General features: G+C 39.3%; 1 protein-coding gene across 8 annotated transcripts in view; it reads left to right on the top strand.

The window, feature by feature from the left end:
- Nucleotides 1–1,550: 1,550 nt before the first annotated feature.
- The window catches only part of LOC136841663 (tRNA-uridine aminocarboxypropyltransferase 1), a 39,787-nt gene continuing 15,684 nt past the window's right edge, over nt 1,551–25,653 (top strand). Inside the window, exons 1-5 of one of the 8 annotated variants that reach the window (XM_067108836.1) lie at nt 1,551–1,685; nt 3,111–3,505; nt 6,595–6,735; nt 17,267–17,462; nt 18,334–18,513. In XM_067108836.1, the coding sequence (XP_066964937.1) occupies nt 3,152–3,505; nt 6,595–6,735; nt 17,267–17,462; nt 18,334–18,509 (867 nt within the window). In that variant the 5' untranslated portion in view covers nt 1,551–1,685; nt 3,111–3,151 and the 3' untranslated portion in view covers nt 18,510–18,513. Of the gene's footprint in view, nt 2,234–3,110; nt 3,506–6,594; nt 6,736–17,266; nt 17,463–18,333; nt 18,514–25,653 lie in introns of all 8 variants that reach the window. The other 7 variants (XM_067108837.1, XM_067108833.1, XM_067108838.1 and 4 more) reach the window with 7 other exon arrangements.

Here is a 25,653-nt window from a genome sequence, read left to right as displayed (position 1 = left end):
TATAATCATCATATATATGTATATATATATATATATATATATATATATATATATATATATATATATATATATATATATATATATATATATATATATATATATATACATATATATATGTATGTATATACTCTATATTGCAATGAAGGAACCTTCTTTCCAAGCAACCTAACTAGCCTTAAATGGTATTAAAGTAAGAGATATAAGAAAAAACTTTTTTATTCATCTGTTGCTAAAAGAACTGGGTATCATTCGCCCCTTCACCAGTTCTCTCCCTCTTCTCTATTTGGGTACGACCTTAATACTTCCTCTGTCAAAGTGACTGCCAAAGATCCTTATCCTCAGGTGGAACCTTCGAAGATGCAACTCTTCGCCAGAGGCAGACAACCGTCAAAGGAGGAAAACAAAGAGAGAGCACCCGGCTACAGCAGCGAACATTTGCCTGGCTGCCATGACACCTGGGGAGGTGATCTCACCACGCGGGGCTTACCCCCACATGCATGACCTTTAGAAAGCAGAGCGGTGGCTGCCATGACACCTGGGAAGGTGATCTCACCACTCGGGGCTGACCCCATGTTCCTGACCCCTTTTAGAAAGCAGAGCGGGCATTGACTACAACACCGCCTACTAAGATGCCCAAGCATAATCCCCCGAAGCTTCATCAGGACCGCTGACCTGGAATTCGGTCTGAGAAGCCCCCAAAACTAAACCGAGGACACTTGGTGTCCTTCCCTCTTGCCTGTCCCTTGTACTCCCTCCATGTGCTCGTCCTCAAGCCAGTACCTTTTGTAATGGGCATCCCCTTCATTTCCCTCCCTCCACTGCTGACGCCCTATCGGATGAGGACCCCATCATCCTGACAAAGGTAATGTTCCGAAATAAGGCTTCTTTTAGTCAGTCACAATCCTGTAATTTCTTTGCCTAATTTATTTTCCGTTTCATTGTGCAAGTACCCTAAGTACCTTGCTGTTGAAGTGTTAAGCGTTAATGTAATTATGCACTGAGTGATTGGAACCGAGTTGCTTGGCACCAATGCGTGCATTCCCTCAGTTCCCTTTGAGTGCGTTACTGTTTCATGCAAGTAACTGTCTTGCATCTCATTGCAGATCGGCCTTCGGAATTGTTTATTTTCCCTCCTTGAGAAACGGCCACCTGCATACCATCGGAGACTTAATGCCACACCTACATATGCTTTGTATATATACTCCTGTAACATTTCATCTGTCCATATGTTACCAGTGAACAGGGGCACAGAAGGAAGTGCTCGAAATATATGGTTGCAACATTCAAATAGTGTTTTATGGGCCTTCTTATATTCATATTACACTGTGGTATTACAGTAAAGACATTCATATATATATATATATATATATATATATATATATATATATATATATATATATATATATATATATATGGGTGTGTGTGTGTGTGTGCCTACTTGTGTGTATCTAGATTATGTAATAGCCACAATTTATTTTTAAATACTGTGCTACTGAGGCGCCGTTGCAAAGGCAAAAACAATTGTGGAACAGAACCAGAATTCCAGAGGGAAAAGTATAACTACTACTACTACTCTTAATCCCTTCCATGGTGATTGTAAACACAAGCGACCAGGACCCTTGAATACCTCCAGGGAGTTATCATTGTCGTGTCGGTTACGATAACCGATAACCATTTTCTTTGTGGTAAGGCCGAAACCACAGGTTTCAATTGATGGCCAACGCTAGGCACCGCTAGACTACTGGGCTCGACAGTACCTCGCGAGTACCTCTAACGTTGATATTACAACTCGACATAATCTTCAGTCACACATCATGGCACAACAAAGTCAAATGTGATTTCCAGTGTTTTTTTGTGTGTGCGATCAAAGGTTTTGATAGACTACCCGCTAGAGCCTATCTCGGAAATGAGCCCTTTTGCAATGGATATGGACTCGCCAAACATGGGGAAATCCTGATTGAGAAACGACTTTATTAATAACAGATAGAACCTTTCTTTCTAAGTATTATCAATGGGATTAGTGCACAGTGGGAAACAGAGGTTCGTTGGTGAGGGATATCCTACAGAAACAAGTGAGATAGCCTGCTGAGCTGCGCCTAACTCTGTTCTGCAGCCATAATGAAAGGATGTTTGCAGTGTCCTCGTAGAACCGGCTTGATCAAAAGCAACATCTCTTCAGTCCCAAGCCACTTGTTGGCTTTAAACTTTTTCACTAACCTACCACTTCTTTCTGGTAAAAGTTTGTTTCTGGTCCGAACTCCAGTTCCACATGATGGCTAGGCCTAGTACTAAACAGTGATTCGTCTACACTGTTTTGCCATGTTTAGTACTAGCCCCTGGGGTCAAATGTATTTCGCCGTGTTTAGTAATAGCCTCCTGAATGATCAAATGTCCCTAGGTGCATTTCACAAAATTGAAACAGAAAATATCTTCAATCATTTACATGTATTTTATTTTTTGTGATAAATATTAGTTTGCAAGAATGATGGTATGCATAAAGAATATTTTTTTCATTTTTTCATTTGCAGTAACTCATAGCTATTACTTATCCTAGGATAGAATTCATTACAAAGGTTGGTTATAGCCTAAGATCCAGGCTCTAGTCGTGTATAAAGGTTTCGGATAATGTTCGTTTCCGGTCCGAACATCCCAACTCAATTTTTACTACATCTTTCAATCTTCATAAAAAATTGAAAAAATAAGCAATATACATAGTTCTTGCAAGCTAATATTTATTGCAAAAATTAAAACATGTAAATAATTAAGGATTTTTTCTAAGTTTTGATATTGCAAAATGCATTTAAAAGGGCATTTGATCCCCCAGGGGCTAGTACTAAACACAGCGAAATAGTGTAGATGAATCACTGTTTAGTACAAACCCTCATGTGGAATTGGAGTTTGGACCTGAAACAAGCTTTTACCAAGGTTTCTGCATATAAAGAAATACATTATCAGTACAGTAGTTATAATTCTGGAAAAATGATTGTTTTGTTAAGTGTTAGCCAATAAATGTTATTTCCTTATGAAAATAACAATAGAGTACACCTTTTACTTGTATACACCCAAAACCCTCATAGCCATTTTAAAAGCCTGCTGTCTTTTTTTTACAGATGCACTTATGTGAATTTCAGTCAAACTTATTTAGTTGGACATGATGAACAGTCAGAATGTAAAGGGTGATCTGCAGATTCCTAACTGTGAATCTCTGTCAGACCCATCAGATGTAAATGCAACATCTCTAACTATCCAAAATGGTTTTAGTCAGAAAGCAATACAGAAAAGAGACCTTAAAGACCTGCGGAAGTTCAAAGCAGAGCAGGTTAGATTGATGAAACCTAGAGACATAAGAGAGCCATTTGAAAGCATGAAAATAAGCAATTCAGAGTTTCTTAATGAGCTGACTGGCCGTGAATTGTGTTCTAAGTGTGGAAAATCAAGAAAATATTTCTGCTACACATGCTACATCCCAGTGATAACTATTGCTGATAGAGTACCCAAAATCAAGGTACAGTAAGTGACTCTTTCTTTGTGGAAGTTGATTCTCTGCCAGTTAAGCATAAGGCTGTGTAATTTGCAAATATGATATTGTGCATATTAAAATATATTTTAGCATTTTAAGCCTTCAAATGAATAATTGTTATTTGAAAATAGGATAAATTATCTTTGCTAAACAAATTGGTGGTAAGAAATGCCCAATTGTGAAGTAAAAATTCAGTATTTCAACTTGAAGTACTAATTGTCATTTAGGAGATCTACAGTCACCACAAAAAAAAACTCCTGACACCACCCTTTAAATGAAAACAAATCAGAACAATGCTATAAAAAAAGGAAAATAATAAGGAAAACTTTTGTCTTACAGTCATACCCCAAACCTACGTGAGGTTAGGTTCCAGACCCCCTTGCGCAAGGTGAATTTTCGTGTAAGTTTGGTATGGTCTCTAAAAATGCTAATAAATGCTTATTTCTAGAGTTTAAACACTAAATGTGACCCTAAGCTTGCTCCCAAAGTATTAAGCTAACTTTTAAATGAAATTAAAAAACTGTAATTTCATTTAAAAGGTAGCTTAATACAGTACCCTTTAAAAAGAAATAAATGGTTGATGCAAAAATATAGGAAAGTGTGAAGCTTACTTATACTATTAATCTCTCTCTCCCCATTCCACCGGTCTATTTTTAGAAGTCTTTTCAACAACCTTGTTTTTAAGAACGTCTTTATTCTGTCTCTCCTCGTTCTGAAATGCTCTGTCTGTTTATTTTAGAACAGCGCCTTTACAGTTCGTAGACTGTACAGGTAAAATTAGATCAATATAAGATTATCTACTGTACAGGTAAAGACATACAGAGAAACAGTAATCCTTAGGTTGTAAAATATGTGTGACTGCTAACTACAAACAATAGAGAGACAGAGAGAGATAAGGATAAGAGTTGTCCTTATTTAAGAGAGTGAAATTATTTATGAATTATTACGGACAGAGAGAGAGAGAGAATTACATAAGAATCCTGTGACTTGCTAATTGGCAACATTCCCCCCTTCCTATCATATTAAATTGACATATTTGACAGCTTTGCCTTCCTTCAACGAGTCAACAAAAGATGGGGAAAGGTATTTGTTTGTTTAAAATACGTATCACATACGAATTTTGTAACTACAGTTATTATTATTAATATATTAATATTATTATTTAATCTTATTAATATCTGAAATTAGTACTTATTATTAGGAAAATCATTAATTTTATTTATCATACAAAACCAATAACATATACAGGCAGTCCCCGGTTAATGGCAGGCTTGGTTAACAGCGATTCGGTTTTATGGGGCTTGTCTAGCGACGAAAATCGGCAATTTTCGGCGCCGAAAATCGCCGATTTTCGGTTATCATCACACCCTCAGAAACGGAACCCCGCCGATAACTGGGGACTACCTGTACATGTACCATACAAATTCTTTCATCTCAGTAAAAGAGAGGGAGAGAGAATTGTTATTTTTAATATTTAATGTTATTTAATTTACACATAAAAGCTTTAAAACTTATAAATTACATAAAAAATTAAACATAAACACTTTTGCAGGGTTTCTCGAGGATTCGCAAATGTTCGCGTGTGAAAAACTTGTGTATGACGATCAGTTAGGTTCCAATGAAAAGTTTGTGTGTCTGTGAATTCATGCAACTCAAATTGCATAAGGTCTGGGTATTACTGTATTACCTTTTATTCAGTATTTTGATATTTCTCCATTATCTTTAAGTGCTATCATGCACAGAAGTCTGGTCCCTTAGCCATCCAGAGAGCGAACGTGAATCTGTTGACTATGAAACACTGAAGCAGTTGAATAAGTAACTAATGGAAGACCCAACATACGACGCACTGTAAGGGTATATAGGAACAGGAGGGAACAGAGAGTGAACACAAATCCGCTAACTATGAAACACTGAAGCAGTTGAACAGGTAACTGACGGAAGACCCAACAGATGTCATACTGTAAGGGCATATGGGAACAAGGAGTGGGGAGCAGGTATTTTTCATGAGTGCAGATTAAAGTCTCCATATTCTAATACTGTACCGTTAAAAAAGTGATCTTAAAATTTTCATTGTTGATACTGGGTTTGAGTGTAAAATGTGCAGTTAAGGAAATATGCAAAATAAAAATCAGAATAAAAGTGCTTAGGAAGTCAGTATTCACGAATTAGTATTTCCTATAGATTATCGTATCTTATTAACTGACTGTAAAGCTGCTGCTGAAATGTTTCATATCGATCTTGTGGACAGTCATGTCTGTTGATAAGTTACAATAATCTATAGGAAATACTAATTCATGAATACTGACTTCCTAAGCACTTTTATTCTCATATTTATTTTGCATATTTCCGTAACAGCACATTTTACACTCAAACCCAGTATCATCAGCAACAGTACCTTTACGATCACTTTCTTAACGATATTAGAATATGGAGACTTTAATCTATGCTCAAGAAAATTACCTGCTTCCCACTCACCCTTCTTGTTCCCATATGCCCTTACGGTGCGGCATCTGTTGGTTCATCCATTACAGTAGTTACTTGTTCAACTGCTTTGGTGTTTCATAGTCAGCAGATTCGTGTTCACTCTCTGGATGGCTAAGGGAATGGACTCTTGTGCATGATAGTACTTAAAAATAATGGAGACATGTCAAAATATTGAATAAAAGGTAATAAAGCAAAAACTTTGTCTATTATTTTCCATTTTTATAACATTGTTCTGATTTTTGTTCATTCAAAGTGGGTGTCCGGAGTTTTTTTGCAGTGACTATCCTAACTTTTGTTTATAGTAAGTTTGGATTTATGGTGTGCCCATTTTTTATCTTGCTTCGTAAACTCATGAAATACTGCAGAAGTATTTATTTTGAAAGACATCTTATTCCTGTAAAGTTGCAGTTGAATGCTTTTCTTAGTTCAATATTTAACTAAAAGTTTCTCATGACTTTTTGTCTTATCAAAGTCCTCTAGATAAAAGAATCCTTTATGTATTGTTAAGAGCATGAACAGAGATTTTGTAATTTTAAAGTGAACAAGATTTTACTCTATATAGCGGTAATTTTTTTTCTTTTCTTTGACAGCTACCATGTAAGATCGACATACTAAAACACCCCAAAGAAATTGATGGAAAAAGTACAGCTGTTCATGCAGCTGTCATTGCACCAGAGGATGTTCGGATTTTTATATACCCAGATATTCCTGATTACACACTTGAGGACAATGTATGTACTGGTAGGGAAGCAGATGTTTCCCATCTATATGAAAATTACTCAATATTTAGATAAGTTATTAAATTTTGTAAGACCTTTTAATGTGTAAGACCTGGCAAACATAATGATAGGACATCAAAGACATTTAAACATTTTTAAGGTACCATTGTTCAGTCTTAAAGCCCAGATTGGCATAATGCTGTTATAATGAAGTCTGATGAACTGATAAAATAATACAACTCATTGTACTTTTATCAGTTGACAGATGCTGAATGTTAATTATTCTTAGATGTTAAGCTCATGCTATAATAATAATGTTTATTTTCAAAGTTAGGAGTTTTAATTGCTTGGTGTTGCCAGTGGTGAGGAATTCTCATTTATTGCTGCTGTTGCTGTTGGTGTTGTTATTTTAGTTTGCATACAGGGAACCTTTTGTTCTTGCTGAAATTAAGTGTTCAGTTAGACATCATTTTTTAGTTAGAATACTGTAGTATTAGTTTGTTTAGTGCCGAGTTTCATGTTCACCTCCCCAAAATAAAAAGATACTTTTAGGTATTTCTTGCTTTCTGTTTTTTGCTTTTATTTTTGAAACTAGCATATTTTTTAATAAGCTCAACAAAAACATTTAAAGCTAATATATATAAAAAACATTATTTTCATTCTTATATTACCTCTTATTAGGACATCAAGCATCAGGAACCTGCAGATTAAATTTAGATTTTGTCAGGCTGTGGACTTATTTTGAGCATTTAGACTTATATTAAAACATTCAAAGATCTTGAGGGTGGGAAAATTAAAACATTCAAAGATCTTGAGGGTAGGAAAAGCACTTGGAATCAGTTCCTTTAACCAGATAAGGCATCTTGACGGATGTGTAGTGGAGGAAGTGGCTATTCGGCCCGTCAGATCTCCTAGAACTAACGTCCCTGCCGTACTCCCCTAAACCTGGGAGGAGACATACTGGGGGTCCAAGGGAGTCCAAGGGGGTTTGCCCCCAGGTAGTTGCCCCCTCAGTCAAACCTGTAGTACATTCCCAGGTATCAGCAGACAGCCACTGGAAAGGTGTCTTTATGGATGAATAGTGTTAGGCAGCCACTGGAAAGGCATCTTGATGGATGTGTAGTGTTCTCATCACTCATCAAAGTGACATCTTCCTGAGTGCCTGACTCCATCCTACCAGTGTCTGGCGCCAGTTCCTGTTCTCTTTGTGCCTATTCCCAAACGCCCGGCACCAGTTCCCAGGCGCTCGGCACTCTCTTTAGTACCCAGCGGCAAACTACAGAGCTCCCAGCACCCGTTCTCATGCACCCGGCGCCAGCCTACTAGTGTCTGACACCAATTCCTCTTTGGTACTCAGTGCCCGTCTTGGCTAAGAACACACTGTTGTTTCTTGAGTGCCAATCTCTGATTGAATTCCTGGCTCTGGCTTTCAAGTGGCCAGTGCCAGTCCCCTATCACCAGGTGCCAACTCTTCAGTATCAGACTCCCGCCTCTGAGCACCATACAGACTGCTCACAAGCTATTTGGCTCTCTTAAAGGTGTTCCACCTTTGCCTGGAGTTCAAGATGAGCCGACGTTGCTCCATTTTTAGCGACAATTAGTGTCGTGGAGTCCTGTCCTTTGCAGACAGGAACTTTTGAGTCCCAAATTTATGAGCTTGTAGAAGAAAGCTCCCACCTCTGTCGTTTTTCTTCATCATCCTCCAACAAGTCTCTCAGGGAGTTGGGAGTTTGACTTTTGTTGGAAAGGAAGCAAGACAAGTGTCTTTGGACTTTCCTCCCTTTGGTGCTTCAATGAAACTAGACCTCCTTGTCGAAGATCTTGTCAAGATTTTTGAGGTAAAAAGTTTTTTCTTGGCTGGCAGCATGAGCACGGGCTAAGAAGATAGAGGATTCCCAAGAGACATTACCTCGGATTGCCTCTGAGTCCTGTCCTGTGCAGACAAGGACAGTTGAGTTGGTTTTTAAAGATTTCTGCTCTTTTCTTTGGAATCTCAAGAAGAGAGAGCTCTGGTGTTCCTTTACTACTGTGAGAGCCACACAGTCACAATCAGCCGTTATTTTCGCCTACAGACCTACATCACCTCTGCCTCAGAACAAAGGCTCCATCACAAGAGTCAGCTTTTGGATGTCAGTCTCAACTCTCCAAATTTTCAGGCTTTACATCTATCAAGAGAATCATAGCTATTTTCAGACAGTCCACTAACTTTTAGCCTCTTTTTTCTACTTACTTGAAACAGTGGATGAGCCTACTGGGGACTCTGTCGTCCACCGAGATGTTAGTCAAGCTAGACAGACTTCATATGAGAGTTTTGCAATTATTCCTCTAGTTTTTATCCAGTTTCAAGTTTTCCAGTGCAGACAGTAAGCACCGTAATGTTTTTTTGGTTCTTCATGGCCGCTGAAGATACGTGCAGATGACGGTTACAGTTCTCAGCTTCCTATCAGGCAGTAAGGAGGTTAGCTCCATCTCACAGCCTTCCTGCAGTTTTGCTGTGGTTCCCTCTGTCACTTCCTCGGTCCGACTTCCTTTGGAATAATGATACGTTCTCTCTTGAGCATTTTTTTTTTTTTTTTTTTTTTTTTTTTTTTTTAAAGAATTTACTTTGGCTCCAAGCAAGAGGAGAAAGCACCTTGAACCCTCTCGGACCAGCCCTTTCTAGCGGTGCCCATTCCCGAACCCCTGGAATCAACTTCAAGCTCCTGGCACCTGGCACAGATTCCCAAACACCTGACACCTGTTCCAGAGCATTTGGCACTATCTAGCCATACTTGGCTCCCACTGCTGAATCCCTAGCGCCCACTCACTAACTATTTTTTCTGTTTAAAGGATTGTGTCTGACTGCAGAAGAATTTGTCACTCCTGGTTTTGGACAAGGACGGTGCTATCTCGTGCCCAGGCTTTTGTGTCTCTTATGGACATTTCAAGTATTTTATAAGCATGCCAGAAATTAGTGTCCGCCATGTACAGTTCCGCATATGTTTTCGGTCTGTACGTGGTGTTGTCGAGCCCACACAAGGCGTTATCGAGTCCAAATAAGAAGTTGAGCCTGCACAGCTGTCAAGAGTCAGCAGGGTTGGCAACTAGTCCGCACAGTTGTCTGTGAGTCTGTATGATGATCTGCAAGTTCGCTTGGTTGCTTGCTTGTCCACAGAGTCATCAGCGAGCCTGCATGGCCTACAGCTCCATTTTTCTCTTTGAATAGAGAACGAAGTTCAAGACAGGGATGAACCAGACAGTCCTGTCGTCCATTCTCCAGGGCAATTGGATGGAGACCTTGGATATGCAGGATACTTTCTTCCATGTCCACGTCCGGACTTTGGAGAGTATCTCAGGCCCTTTGTATGAGACAGGATCTTCCAGTTCAGGGATGTAGGCTTAGGCGTCTATGGCACAAGTCTTCTTTCGAGTCCTAGCTCCTCTTATTTTTATTTAACTTTATTTTCTGGCCATGAACATCAGTTTTTCCTGGACGACTGACTTCTTTGATTCCTTTCAAAGAAAAATTCCTCCAAGGTTTTGAACACAAGACCAACTGGAACAGGGAAACACAGCTGGACACTCGTTTTTTTCTCAGAGCCCTGGATTTAAGTCGGACCTGCAGTGGTGGCTATCTGAACTAACTTTCGGAAGGGAAGTTCTTTCATCCTTTGAGACTAGACTTGGACTTCTTCTCAACGTCTTTATCTAGGTTGGGGAGCTCGCTTTGGAAACGGGGAAGTTTCCGGGACGTGTCCCTGGAAGAACAGAGCCTTCACATCCATGTCAAGAGAGCTGAAAGCGATTCGCTTAGGGCTGTGGTGCTTCTCGACCCTAGTTCGCTCTTAGACTGTGGTAATCCATTTAGACTAGATCACAGTCCTAACATTTATTACATTAGCAGGGAGACGCTCTCTCTCATTTTCTCTCCACCAAACTGCAAGAGAATTTCTATTGTGGACAGACAAAATAGTTTTCTAGTCTTTCGGTTTATTCAGGCCAAATAATCTAGTCTTTTGATTTATTCAGGCCAAATAATAAGTTCTGGCAGACGAACTGAACCGTCAGAAGCGTGTTCTTACCACCAAGTGGATCTTGAATCTCCTTGTCTGTTGGGTCCTGTGGAATCTGTGGGGTAGGCCGACATTGGACCTGCTTGCCACCATAAGGAACCTTCGTCTTCCTCTCTATGTCTCTCCTTTCGAGACATCTGTGACTCGAATTGCGGAATGCCTCTTTTATTTGAGATCTAGAATGGCTTGTATTCCTCCTTTAAGGGGTGTCAAGCTACGTTTAACTCAGTTTTTAAGCAACTTCATCAAGTCCTTTGACTAGTCCAAGCAAGGAAGGAAATCTGGTCTTCTGGAACCTGTACATAGTGTGGAAGTGACTGAAAGGCCCCTCTTTTGATTTACTATGCTGTTCTTGGAAAAAACCTTACTGGAAGGCTATCTTTCTGGTGACCTTGGCTTCTGCTAAAACGTTTTAGTGAGATCCATGCCATCATTCTAGAGTAGGTCTTCTTCACAAGGAGACACGGTTTGCTCGTTTACCCTTGGATATTAGTTAAGTACAAGGACCTGTCCAAGACCTGGATCAGTCTTTCTCCCTTAAGAACTTAACGAACATCCTTGGCTCTGAGGAAGAATAGAGAGCCCTCTGTCCAGTTGGAGTTTTCAGGTATTACCTGAGCAGGACCGGAAGAGCAGAGGGCCATCCATAACTATAGAGTTCTGGCAAGGACCCATTTGGACTTCTGACTAAAAATGCATCATCCTTTATCCTGAATGGACTATTTGTGAGACCTCTGTCAGATTCAGAAGGGCATTTTGCCTACTTTAAGTGAAAACTAAGGATGTCAGAGCATCTTCTACCTCATTAGTTTGCAGTCACAATATACCCCTTACTTCCCTTCTGCAATCAACCTACTTGAAGTGTAAGCGATCTTTGCTTCTCACTATTTTTAATGAAAGTTAAAACAGTGTTAGAATGTTGCAGTACCTTGCGACCATTATTAGTAACTTGCATGGTATTGCGGAAGGCAGCATGGGATTTTCTCGTACTATATCTTCACCTTGTAGTAAAGTGTCGGGTTTTGGGGAGCTGGGGTTTACTGTACAATGTACTGGAGTACCCACCACTCTTAGTGGATAGGTTGTGGTTTTATTTCAGTGTAGGTGACAGTATTGTCTGGTTGTTTTTTATGTTGGTACTGTGCCCAGGACAAGGGCACCTATTGATGCTTTGCTAGCCATCAAAATATTCCTTTGTTACATAGCTCACACTTGAGTAGAGGCGCTCCATGGCTATACCGCCACACCACTACAGGTTAAGATGAGCACAAACCTGAGGCAGTATTTTCCTGCAATAGCTCTCTTAACTGATAAGGAAACAACAAGGGTTGTTTTCAGTGCTAGCAACTTTTCTATTTCAAATTCATTACATGACTTAATGTTTTGGAGTAGAATATGTCCATGTATCCCACCTCATGTCAGTGTGGAATCAGCCATGTAATGTACTTGGTAAGTTACTTATATAAAAATGCTATTTTTATAATAATATTAAGTTTTATATATACTTAGCAAGTAATTACAAAATCAGAACCCACCCTCCTCCCCTCTGATGGACATAAGGCACAAACAGAATGAGGTGGTCTGCTAAGGCCAGGTATTCACGATCAGGTTTACCTGTCAGTCCATCTGTCAGTTCATCGATACTGATGTTTAAACTTGTGTGGATGACAGTTTGTGGGCGGAGTCAGTCCACTTGACAAAATGGATGAACTGATGGAATTACCCAAAGTTCATCCAAGCGACTGACAGTTGGTAGCACATGTGGACCAGTAAGCAATAATTTTGTGACAGTTCGTCGCTGGATTTCGTCTGGGAAGGATATCAGCCGCTTGGACCAGGATATGAATAAACTTTGTATAGGCCTAATTCCTTTCATTGTTAGACCCTGCGACGCTATTTGTAGACCGTTGTGAGTCCAAATCATATGATAAAAAAATATATATATATATATTTCTATGTTATACAGACAATTTGGTATAGACCTAGGCCAGTGCCCTGCCTTTTTATGAAAGGTGTTGTTAGTGCAAGAAGGCTTCACGGTCCATTTCATAAATTGCTTCACCAACCCCCAGGTCTAATTTAACCTTATTCATTAATATTGTATGAGAATAGACACCCCATTTTAATAGGCAATATTTAGACCATACTCTGTTATGCCTTTTTGCTTCTTTCCTATTTTTAAGTGAATTGCCGCAGCAGTTAGTCTTTGTATCTCCGCTTCCTTATCAGTCAGCGGAGTTTCCATCGCTGCCATATAGTGTTGTCATGATGAAGGCTAGGCGAGCACTGAGGGAGATGACCTCAAGTTGATGGTCCGACTGACAGTTCTGTTCTTTATGTGTGGACACTCATCTGTCAAATGGTAATGGGTGAACTGACAGTCAAACCTGATCGTGAATACCCGGCCTTAGTCGTTCCTGGTATTCCCTTTAGTGGCGAGACTAGTCACCTACATTAAACAATTGAAGCGCTACCATGAATTTTGAATTTAAGCTGCCATGTCAGTTAGAAACTATAGCTATGTAATTACTTGGTAAGTATATATAAAACTTAATTTTATTATAAAAATCGCAGTTTTAAATTAAATATTTACAAAATACTGGTTAGGACAGGCTAATAATTATCACTGTATGAAATTGCTGTTCACTATATGCTATGTGAGTTTGCTCCAGGGTTATGTATCAAGTAAGCTATATGCCAGTCTTCACTCCTTATTGAATTCTGTTAATTATTGGGAGGGGTAGACCCCAGCTGTCCATTTAAGTTGAGGTGCCACTGTAATGAAAATGGTCAACAAACGTGCTTGATTCGGTCAGATTCTGTTTTGGGAAAGTATTCAATGGAAGTTTTAGTTCATCTGGCTTGTTTTGTGGGTACAGTAGTAGGTACTAATGATATTTCTAATAGGTACAGTATTAACTTCCAGTGCATTCTTCTATGATAAGCCTGGATTGTACGGCTCAGTTTACTACCTAAAATATAATTAAGGAGAACTGAATGTTCAAGGGATGGTTAAACCTGTATTCTAGACTCAGATGACCATAGATACAGTAGATCTTCATTATAAGTATTGCATGTCTTTGTCAACATCCTCTTTCATTAATTAAGGCTGTACAGTAACTTGTACGGTATGTTTCTAGCACTTCAGTTTAGTTGGTGTGTTGAGGTCAGGATTATCTGCCTTTACCTGTACTGAGAATATAGGTCAGCAGGGTGCCTTCATCTTTTGTCTAGTGAATTTTCCCTCTAGTATCATGCCATCACCAGCAGGAATAGTTTATGTGGCTGCTGATAAAAAATTTTTTCATGGGTAATGTACACTTTGGCTAAATTACCTTGCCGGCTTCATTCCACTGTTTTTCATAGTCTTTAAGGAACAATAGGAAAAAGATTTTTATTCAGCAAGTTCCAGTGTAGGAGTCTTGTGAAAACATCATTGGAGGCACTGATTTTATCATACATTTCAGTGGATTAATTTGTGTTTTTCATCACAAGTAGCATTCTGCCAGCTACAGTATTACAGTGTTGCCATCACATAAGTATGTTTGATATAATTAACACTATTACAGCTGAAAAATTTTAACCAGGAGAACATTGTCTTTTTTCTTGATTTACTGTGTTTGTATATTTTTTATCTGAACTACAGTGCTTTGCATGTCAACACTAGTTACTGCCTGGTTAGTTTTTGTTCTGTTCATTGGCTGACAACAACTTGTCATTTGTTTATGTGAACCGATTAGTCATAAAAGTGTTACTCCATGCAAATGTCTCTCTAGTCACAGGAACCTAATAGCCTGTGAAAGAGACCTCTTTATGCATGCCTAGTGCTCTGGTTTGTCAGAAGCATCATTCATGTCATTCACATCTTTGACCCTATAGCTCTTAGTATTTTCCCTGAAAATATGTAGGGTGGATGGGGAAGGTTCACCTCTGCTGCTACCATAGCTGCCATTCTTAACCTGGTTACCTCATTTTTGTCATTCTCTACTGCCAAGTTTGCTCTTCAATTAAAGTTTCCTCATTGGCCTTGACCTTCCTCTGGTCAGTGTCAGAGACCTTTCATTCCAGAACATCCTCAGTCTGTATACCAGTCAGGAATACAGACCATGCAGTCTCAGATCTCCCTTTTGGTCTGGTGACTGTGGGCACTTCCAGTACAAGTCTTCAGGTTGGAGTGGCCAAAATGAAGTTCTGCTCTCCTTGTCAATTACCTCTCCTCTGGTTTGGGCCTGTTTTTATAAGTTTTGGAGGACTAGGGAGGACAGTGGCATAGAAGCCTGGGTTCTAGAGGTTCTACACATTGGTGTTAACTCCTATTCCTTAATGCAGGCCTTCCTTTGTTTCACTCAGTCGTCTTCAAGTCATACCCTCATGTTTGGAGATGTATGTTGTTGATGAGTAGGTACATGTTGTAGAAGGGGGCCATAGAGGAAATTTGTTAAGAAATTTGTCTGGAGATGTTGGGATTTTACAGTCATCTCTTCCTTGCTATGAAGGCCTCGGGGTTGGAGGCTGATTCTATGGTCCTTCTGCCCTTGACCTGGGTAACTGGTTACAGTTCATTGCTTGGTGTAATAAGTGATTCACTCCTTAATTCAAAGCCTCAGTTCCAGTGCTGGAAGAGTCCTTTGTTTCCTGCAGTAAGGGGTTCAAAACTATTCTGCAGTACAACAGTGTTGTGGCTTATACCTTATAAGCTTAGAAGAAGTAATTTTCTTTCATCTCTTGCTGTAAATTTGTTTTTCATGGTAGAATGTCAGTTTTGGTGTGATTTTAAAGCCAAATTATTGTACAGTTAAACCTTAGACCTCATTTTAAGCCTGGATTTGACTCTCTGGACACTGTTTTTGCTAGCCCCTGCCTCCTCTTGTAAGTATTTGTAAGTTTCATGCCCTGTTGGTTTGTCTCATTCTAGCCATTGGCCTTCTATCAGACTTCTGTTTGCTTTTGGTTTCATGACCAAAATTCAGTCTTCAGAAAAACTTGGCTTGGCATTGTTTAAATGAAGACAGTCATCTCTGTCTGGTGAATGCCATCAGGTCAAATTTCCAAGGGGCCCAGAATTTGAGGCTTTATCCTTTTCTCCTCTTCCTTCACACAGGTTACAAATTTCTTTGTGTCAAAAAATTAAGTTCTGCAATATTTCTTATGCTTACCTGGACACTTCACAGGTGTCAGGATCTTTCATAGTTCAAGATCAGAGCACACAAGGTCTGAACTCATTCATTGTCCCTGGTTTTCAAGTTTAATTATAACTCTCTTCCAGACTTGGAGCAGGTATCTGTCATTTCCAGAATAACTTTGCAAGATTTTGATTGAGATATTACCCATCACTCTTTTGATGTACTGTACATTCATTTGGCCCAATCATCTCAGCTGGTCATGTTTTACCAGTTGGGAGGCATGTTGGTCAATCATCCTTATCTTTTTTCCTGACCCTCATTCCATTTCTGGCACACACAACAGGTGTAATTTTTCTGTAGTGTCTGTCTTCTTGCCTTGTGAGCATCTTGTCTTTTGATAATCATGGCTTCCATTATAAATGTGTGCCTCACAGAAGCTCCCATTGTTATTTGGAAGATTAACAGATGGTTATCATCCAAATGGTTAACAGAGTTATATGAAGAAATGATGTAAGACATTTTATTCAACAAACTCTAATCATAAATTTTTGTGCCCTCTTCCCTTATGCACACTCCTCTTCAATGAGGTTGTATGGAAGAAAGAGAATGAGGTCTTTTGTCTTTCCAGATAGATCAGGTTGGTTCAGCCAGTTGTTTGCAAGGAATACTAAGGCAATTTATAGTTAAATGGTTTGTAGAAAAACATTTCATTTTAAAAACACTGTAGTTTAAAATTACTTTGTAAGTTTTCATTAGCTAAAAAATGTTGACTATCTCCATCCTTAGTCTCACAGTCAATATGTATGTGTGTAAACATTGGAAATATGTACTGTACAGTTATTTCATTGTTTAGTAGCATTTATGAAGTGGGCCCCTATAAGAGTTTCAAGATGTGATGACTAAGTGACCTTATTACACTAAAGAACTTCATAATAAAGAGTAGCAGACAGACATGTTATTTATGGATTCCCACCTCCCTTGAATGAGAAATTTACTTGTGCAGCCATTCAAGAAAAACATTGTGCTGCCAAGGGCTAGATACTTGATACTAGTGGGTAGGGTATACAGTAATGGGTTAATTTCTTCCAAAATGATGTAGTGATGTGGGGATGTGCAGGGCAGTTGTAGGAATGCTACAAAATAATGAGATTAATGAGAAGATTAAAAAAGTATTTTATCTAATTGTAAATTAATTATGTTTCGGTTTTAATTGATAAACAATGATGTTAAAAACATTTGCACACAAGCTTATTTTATATACTTTTGTTTTTCTCTGGCAGACCTTTATAAACTGTATACAATTACTGTTTGGGCTCAAGAGTCTATGGTATAGGAAATGTTAAATTTTGTCATATTTTTGTTTTCTAGGTACTATTGATATTCCCGGACAAGAATGCAGTCCCTCTAGAGAACCTGTGGTCTCACCTTGATAAACAGGCTATTAGAAAACCACACGAACCAGATGTCAAGCGTACTAAGCAACATCTACCTTTTACAAGAGCAGTATTTATTGATTGCACTTGGAATCAGACAAAGAAATTACACAATGATGAAAGGGTCAAAGGTATGCCTTGTTCTTTTTTGTAGATTGTATCAGAAAAAGACACAAGTTTTTCCCTATTTATTTGTAAGTATGAGAAAAGCAACTCCCCTTTATTCTTGCTAAGATTGATAAAATATAAAAATAAGTAAATAATAAAATCACGAAAACCCTTATAGCATTTGTCGAATTAAAAAAAAAAGCAAAATTTTAAAATATTACATAACTTATATTCTGAATTTTAATATACCTTTTAGTGTGTATGGAAGGAAACATGAGTAAATGTATTTACTGTATGTATGTGTTCCAGTGTGAGAGCATGTGCCTATCTGCAGCTTTTAATTTCATTTGAATTCGTTCATCATCGTACTGAATGATTTATTGGGTCCTAGTGCCTGGCCTCAGACCTAGACCTGGTGTTTTAATCTAATCCTTAGGGCCAGCCCTATGAGAGCTGAAAGTCAGCTCAGTGGTCTGGTTAAATTACTCTAATAACAATAATAATATTCTTACCAAGCCAATATACAGCAGAAATAAACAAAATTTGACCATAGAATACTGAGAAATCAAAAATAGAAGTGGTTCATGTTTCCTTTCTGTGTTTTTGTGGTAGACATGTAAATTACCTGTTTTGTTCATTTATGTGTCATGCTAGTTAATTATTCCCTTTAATGCTAATGAATGATCCAGAAACATTCAGTTGAACTGTGGTCATATTATTATCATGTCTCACCTTCCAGAAGGTTGAACCCAGGCAAGATGCATTGTCTAGCAAGGAAAAAGTGAATACAAAGGGAAATTTTTTAATCCCATTTATATTGAAAAGAATATTGAGGAAAAAACAAAAGCCCCATCCAAAAAAATAATTCATCTTTTTTTTTCCTTGTAAAATTAGGATTCAGAGATGCAGTACTTCACTACTGTTTAGTAGTTTTGAGATTCTTCCAAGTTCATAAAGCTGATCTGCCTGCAGTGGTGAGCCCTTATACTAGCAAGAATCATATAACCTCTTCAGCCAAGAGACCATCATTAGCCAGTCACTTTCTCCCAATTTACTGTTATTGGTTTTAGGAAGGTTAGATCAATAATAGAATAGCTATTCACAATCATGCATTGGATGGACAAACACCCTTTTTCAGGCATTGGATGGACAAACACCCTTTATTGGGAGTATAACAAGAAATTATGATAAATGTTTATGGACTTTAAACAGGTTTGTAACACTATAAAAATTCAATAACACTAAAATTTGGTATACAGTAATACTTCAAACTTACGCAAGGGTAGGTTCCAGAACCTCTTGTGCAAGTTGAAGATTCGCGTAAGTTTGGTACAGTCACTAAAAATGTTAATAAATGCTTATTTCTAGAGTTTAAACACTAATTATGACCATAATCGTGCTCCCAGTTTAAAGTTACTGTAATTTCATTTAAAAGTTAATACATTACCCTTGAAAAAAGAAATAAAGTAAGTGGTTGACTAAAAATTTTTAGAAGTTTCTCAACCTCGTTTTCAGGAACTTATTTATTCTCCGTCTCTTTCCCTTTGTTCTGAAATGCTTTTTCATGAACAAACAGTGTTATTCTTTTATATTACAACTCTTAGTTATTATGTCTATGTTTTAGAACGTATTTGAGACACTAGCTCATTTACAGTTATATCAAGTTAATTGACAGTAGATGGTCTTCTTCAAGGTCACACAAAAATTTAGATCAATTTAAATTATCTACTGTACAGGTGAAATAAAATCAATAACAGAGAAATAATTAGTTGCATAAAAATTTCTCTCTTATCTGTGAGCAATAACTATACTTGAACATTATTAGATTAGAGAGAGAGAAGAGAAGATTTTGATTGATTTTCCTTACTTAAAAGTATTTATGTGAAATTTATTTTTATGAAGCATATTACCAACAGAGAGAGAGAGGTTACATAAGTTTTTATGGTCTTTGATGCTTACTAAGTTTTGGCAACACTCCCAAATTATTCTAACCACCATCCTTTCAGTTATTAAATTACCCTTAAAAAAGAAATAAATGGTTTTATAGAAGTGACTTACCCAGTAATTACGTTTTAGTTATAGTTTTCCCTTTGTTCTGAAACTTTTTCAGCCTGAATTCAGTTAAGTTCTATGTTTTAGATTTTTTGCCACACTTGCTCACTGAAAATGCACAGTACTGATCCCCTAACGGCAATACTAGAGAATGACTTAGCTAGCCACTCATTCTGTTTAAGAGAGTGCCGTATTACCCGACAGAGAGAGCTAAACATTGAGTGCAACACTTCCCCACCATCCTGCTTATTCTTATTTTCCGGTTTCACGGGATTTCAAATTTTGGGGAGCATTGATTGTATTACACAACCACCGGAATGCGCATTTCATATCCTTCGAGCAGTTTTTTGAGGATAAGTCTTGTCTTTTTTTTTTTTTTTTATTATTACCTTGATTTAGATTCATCAATAAGCCGGTAATGGTTTGGTCTTAAAAGTAATTTTTGAATGTTACACCATTTCTTTAGGCCAAAACTTTTACATTTATGTTTTGCTTACCAGGCTTAGGCTACGTGCAAGTCGCTGATAAATAATTTTCCTAGTATCAAGCAATCGTGAACGTTCCATATCTTCAGGTCCTAGCCTCCAGCACTGGCCACTTGCATCCACTAGTGGTGGGCATAATCAGTTTCTGGATTCATTCACTAATTAGAGAATAAAAACATTGTTCTACAATATTAGAGTTGCTTTGATACTTTAATGCTAAAACTACTTTTTTATAGTATGACAAATTCAACAACAATTTGTATTTTTCCTAACATACAAACCCAACATTATGTGACAGGAGTATCCTTAGGCGTGTATGCACAGACGGCTATGGCTATGGTAAACTACTTTTTAATATTAATTTATAATTTTTTTTTAGAAGAGACACGTACGTTTGTTATCTTAAAATGCATACATGTCTGAACATATAAAATGCTAATGTTATTCATACAGTTTGCACATGTTTTTATGCTCAGATACCAAAAATTACCATACAGTATAAATATAAAAAGTAGTTAGTAATCGGTTACTAATCAATTATTTTTAAAGAAAGTAATTGGTAACCGCGATTACCATAAATCAGTGAAATGCCCACCACTAGCCTCCACCCGCGCCTCTTGGACCCAGCTCAGAGCATGCAGCACCTGGCGCCAGCTCATGTCCACCTGGCGCCAATTCTCTCCTGCTACTAGCCCTCCTATGTTATCCACTTCTTCCCATGCCTGGCTCCTTCGCTTCCTTCCCGATAGTTGCCCCCTCAGTTGAACCTGTAGTTTATACCCAGGTGTCAGCAGACAGCCACTGAAAAGGCATCTTGATGGAGGTGTAGTGTTTTTCAGCCACTGGAAAGGCGTCTTAATGGAGACTTAGTGTTTGTCAGCCACTGGGAAAGTGTCTTGATGGAGATGTCCGAAGAGACAGGGTATAAGGTGTCCTTTCTCTTGGAAGCAACTGTCTTCTGCTTGCAAAAAGCCCATGAGCTCCTCAAGTTGATGCTTAATCAGGGATAAAGCAGATTCTTCCTGAGCCGATGAAGAAGAAAGAGGAACGCTTCATAGTTGGTCCTATCTTTGGGCGCCAAGCAAGCTGAAGAGAGTGCTTGGCAGAAAGAGATGGGTGCTACAGATGTTCTTGTTGCTGAACGCTTCATAGTTGGTGCTGAGTGGTCAGTTTTTGGTGTGGAAGGCTGTCCACCATCGGTGATGAGAGTCTTACTTTTTCCTCCAGTTCCAAGCAAGCCAAAGAGATGGGTGCATACTCGATGCTTCTTGTTGTCTTGGAGACCAAATTTTTCTGTGGTTCTTCTGTCACTCCTTCAGTCTGACAGATATTCTGCACCTCTGACTTCCTCAGAACACAACCACTGTCTAATTTTTTTTTTTAGAGAGTGACCTCAGTTTTGGTTTTTCAGCCTCAACTTTTTCCTTTTAGCTCGGAAAAGTTTCCTGCTAGCTGATTGGTTGCAAATATTTTGTCCGAATAGCATCATTTTTCAGATAATTCAAGTAATGTCGAAACTTATTTACTCCTAAACCATGTGTTTTGTCAATAAATAATGTTAGATTTAAAGGTTGTGATGGTAAGGCATCAGCTTGTTTGAGAGTCATAATTTTTACTTTTCACATATTTTACAATTTTCCTCCAGTTCCTAAAAACAGGAGCGGAAACAGACAAGCAATGTAACAGGTGTTTTTGTTTCTTCATGCAGCTTCTTTTTAGGTTGCCTAATAAAAATATAATTCAGACATTTCTCTAAGAAAACTTTTTTTCCTGTCAAGAGGCGGATATTTTGAGAAGCAAAAGAATATGGAGGTTTGCATCATCTCTCAGCCTTCATACATTTTTGCTGTGGTTCTGTCACTCCTTCAGTCTGACTTCACGCCTGGATTCAGACCAGTCTCTTAGCACCAACCAGCTAGCACTGGGCGCTGAACTGAATGCCTGCCCCCTCTTCCAAAGCACATATTTATCACCATTGGTGATATAACAAAAGGCTTCCAGACAACCTATAAAAGATGAGCACCATAACACCCATGTGGATACCATATCACTGGCTAATGTTTTTTTTTTTTAGAGGAGTTTTTGTGTTTTGACCATGTTTTACAGAGTTGGTGACAGCCTGTTTTTCTTGACTAGGCCTCTGTTAAAATTTTTTTGTTGTGCCTAGAATTTGGTGGATTATGGACTTTGCTGCCCCCCCTTTATTTTTAAGGTTACCAAATATAAGTTCTGTTCCACGAAAACAATGTTGCTCAGACGCAATTAGCTATATGCTTCAGGCTGCATGATTCAGTACTGTCAGTCCACATGGACTTTGCTGCCCCCTTTATTTTTAAGTTACCAGTTGACAGCAAGTCCGCATATGCTTTGCAGAAGTACTGTTCCACATGGACAGAGTTGCAAGCCGCACTTTGAGTTCCTCCAACAACAAAAGAACTTAGGTGAGCAGATCAGTCAATTTTTCTGGAAACTCAAATTTTTCAGCCTTCATAAGGGTCTGGCAGTCGTATCGAGCTGTCAGAAGAGTGCCCTTCTTTCCGAGTGGGCCTTCAATCCCTTGGTCTCTTGGGATCTGCGAACTCTTTGGAGCAAGACAACCTTGGGCCTGTCTGTCACCGCAAGGACCCTTCGCCTCCTCCCTTAGATTCTCTGGTCCCAAATGCTCTAGTATGGGCAACAGTCGTCATATACGGACCGATCCTTCTTGGTTCTCCTCGCCTTACACATTCTTATGGTTCAGGGAAGCCCTAAATAAGTTTCAGGCTCACTGTAACATTACGAGAACCCTCATAACACGTTCTGTCTTATGTAGAATGACTCCTAAATCTGTGACGGTCATTGGTGGACCCTCCAGGTTCCTTCCCCAACCGTTCTTCCTCCGTCAACCTCCCTCAAGAGACACCGCCAAAGATGGTTCACTCTTGCCTGGACAGGCTTCAGGCGATCTGGAGGCTTGTCTGTCGAAAAAGTTTTGAGACATGTTGCAAAGACTATGGCATGCAAACGTCAATCTTATAGCTTCATGTACCAGACTAAGGGGTCAATTTTTCGTAATTACCTCAGACACTTCGTATCCCCATTTGAGACATCTGTGACCCAATGGCAGTTTACCTCTTTTCTGAGGAAGTCTAGGTTCTCTAGTACTCCTCCTTTTACAAGTATAGAGCTATGCTTAACCCAGGTTTAAGCACAGGAACCTAGGTTCCTTCCTCAGGTTCTTTACCCAGCTAAGCAAGGAAGAAATTGACTCACATTGTTTGTTACCCTTGGGTATTTTAGTTAAGTTCAAGGTCCCATCCAAGACCTAGATCCATTCTTTTTCGTTTTAGATTGTTACGGACTCCCTTGACTTCCAGGAGCACTCAAAATCTCATTATCTAACTCGCCTGGCACCCAGCCTCTCTGGCATCAGCCACAGCCTGGTGGCAGTTCATGCTCCTAGTGTCCGCCAGCTCCCAAACTCCAAGCCCGCCTGGCACCCAGCTCCTCTGGTGCCAGCGGCCAACTCATGCTCCAAGTGTCCGCCAGCTCCCAAGCTCCTAGCTTACCTGGCACCCAGCTCCTCTGGCAGCAGCTAATGCTCAGAGTGTCTGCTAGCTCCCAAACTCCTAGCTCACCTGGCACTCAGCTCCTCTGGCGCTGTCTCATGCTCCGAGTGTTCTGCCAGCTCCCCACGCCTGAGCTTGCCTGGCACCCAGCTCGTCTGGCTCCAACTCTGCTACAAGCGCCCAGTAGTGCTCCCCAGCTCAGAATTAGTATAGAGAGCTCTCTGTCCAGTTGGAGTTTTTTCAGAAATTCCCTGAGCTAAACCAGAAATCAGAGGACCTTCCATAACCTAGGGAATTATGGCAAGAACTCATCTCTTCCTCTGTCTAGACGTGTTGTCTTCCATCCTTTTTGGAGTGCATTTTGCCTGCTTCAAAGCGAAGTTAAGGATGTCAGAACAGCCTCTACCTCCTTAGTTTTCAGACGCTATATGATCTTCTTGTCCATTCTACTGTTGATCTACCAGAAGTGTAAGCGATCGTTGCTTCTCACTATTTTTATGAAAGCTTAAACAGTGTCGAAATTTTCTAGGGTGCTGAGTTTGGAGAGCTGGGGGTACAGTGTATCTGGAGCACCTACTGCTTTTAGTGGATGCGTTGCGGTTTTATTTCAGTGCAGGTGTCTGTGCTATCCAGTTGTTTTTATTTTGGTGCTGCACCCAGGGCAAGGGTGGGCATCTGTTATGCTTAGCTAGCCATCGGAGCACTTCCCTAGCTGCAAAGTTCCCCTAAATAGGAGGCGACCTTGGCTATACTACCATACCGCTACGAGTTAAGATGAGCACCAACCAGAGGCAGTATCCACCTGCAGTAGCTCTCTTAACTGATAGGAAATGACAAGTATTGTTTTCAATGATAGCAACTTTTCTATTTCAAATTAAATATATGACTTAATTTTTTGGAGTAGAATATGTCCATGTATCCCACCTCCTATCAATGTGGAATTAGCTATGTAATTGGGTAAGTCACTTATATTAAAATGACATTTTTATAATAAAATAAAGTTTTATATATACTTACCTAGTAATTACATGATCAGAGCCCTCCCTCCTCACCTCTGATGGACATTAGGCATAAAACAGAATGAGGTGGTTAGCTAAGTCATTCTTAGTATTGCCATTAGGGGGCAGTACCAGCACCTACACTGAGCAATTGAAGCGCTACCCATGAAATTTGAATTTAGGCCGCCATATGTGGGAAAACTATAGCTATGTAATTACTGGGTAAGTATATATAAAACTTTATTTTATCATAAAAATGTCACGTTTGACAGCTTTGCCTTCCTTCAGCGAGGTTCTGTGGCCTTGGTTGTAACCCTAGTTCTCCTTGAAAGGAGTGTACTAGCTGGTTTCCTATGCAGTGGAAGAGGTTGGCAAGAGTCAGAGGAAGGCCAGAAGTTTATGCTGGTCTCGTGCAATGGTGTGGATACTGAGCCCATCTTCTCAGCTCATTTCTCCTAAGCTGCTCATTCCTCTCCTGCCCCTTCTGCATGTTCTCTGTCTCTGTCCAAAGGGATTACATGCCTGGAGGTAGATAACTAGTATGTGCTCATGCTGAGCTCTCCCCAGGTTAGACCTCAGTACATGCTGAAGGTTCATCACTGCTTACATCTTTGTTGGCTGCTCCTGATATGTCTGCATTGTAGGAGTACCTGCAGAAAATGTTGCCACCCCTTGGTATTCTGGGAGACCCATCGTTTACTACATTTCTGGACCTTCTACCAATTATCCTTGGCTGAGGGGTCACTTGCACCTGTTTCTGTAGTTGCTCTTACCATTAAGGAGCCAACCCAGTCAGGCCTCCTGTAGTGGTTGTATTGCCTATGATATTCATCTGCTGATGTAGTTGAGGAGAGTAAGACTCACGGAGGGAGCACGATTAAGAATTTCAGGCAAGTTTTTCTTCTTCTTTGTTATCATCCATTTCATCCTCCTTTCCCTCCTAGTCTTCTGCTGTTTTTCCTCTAGTGGGGAGAGACCTCACAAACCTTCTCAAAAGAAGTATTTTCAGAAGGTCTGAGGGTTAGTGATGGCATTTGCTCACATATGGGCTGGAACATGCGCCATACTTAGATTGACATGGTTTTCTGAGTGTGCTTAGAACCTACACTCTCCCCCATTCTTTCCAAGACA

This window comes from Macrobrachium rosenbergii, chromosome 9 (assembly GCF_040412425.1).
Source record: "Macrobrachium rosenbergii isolate ZJJX-2024 chromosome 9, ASM4041242v1, whole genome shotgun sequence".
In the NCBI taxonomy this organism is placed as follows: Eukaryota; Metazoa; Arthropoda; class Malacostraca; order Decapoda; family Palaemonidae; genus Macrobrachium; species Macrobrachium rosenbergii.
Note: the sequence above shows the minus strand (reverse complement) of the source record. Positions and strands in the feature narration are given on the sequence as shown.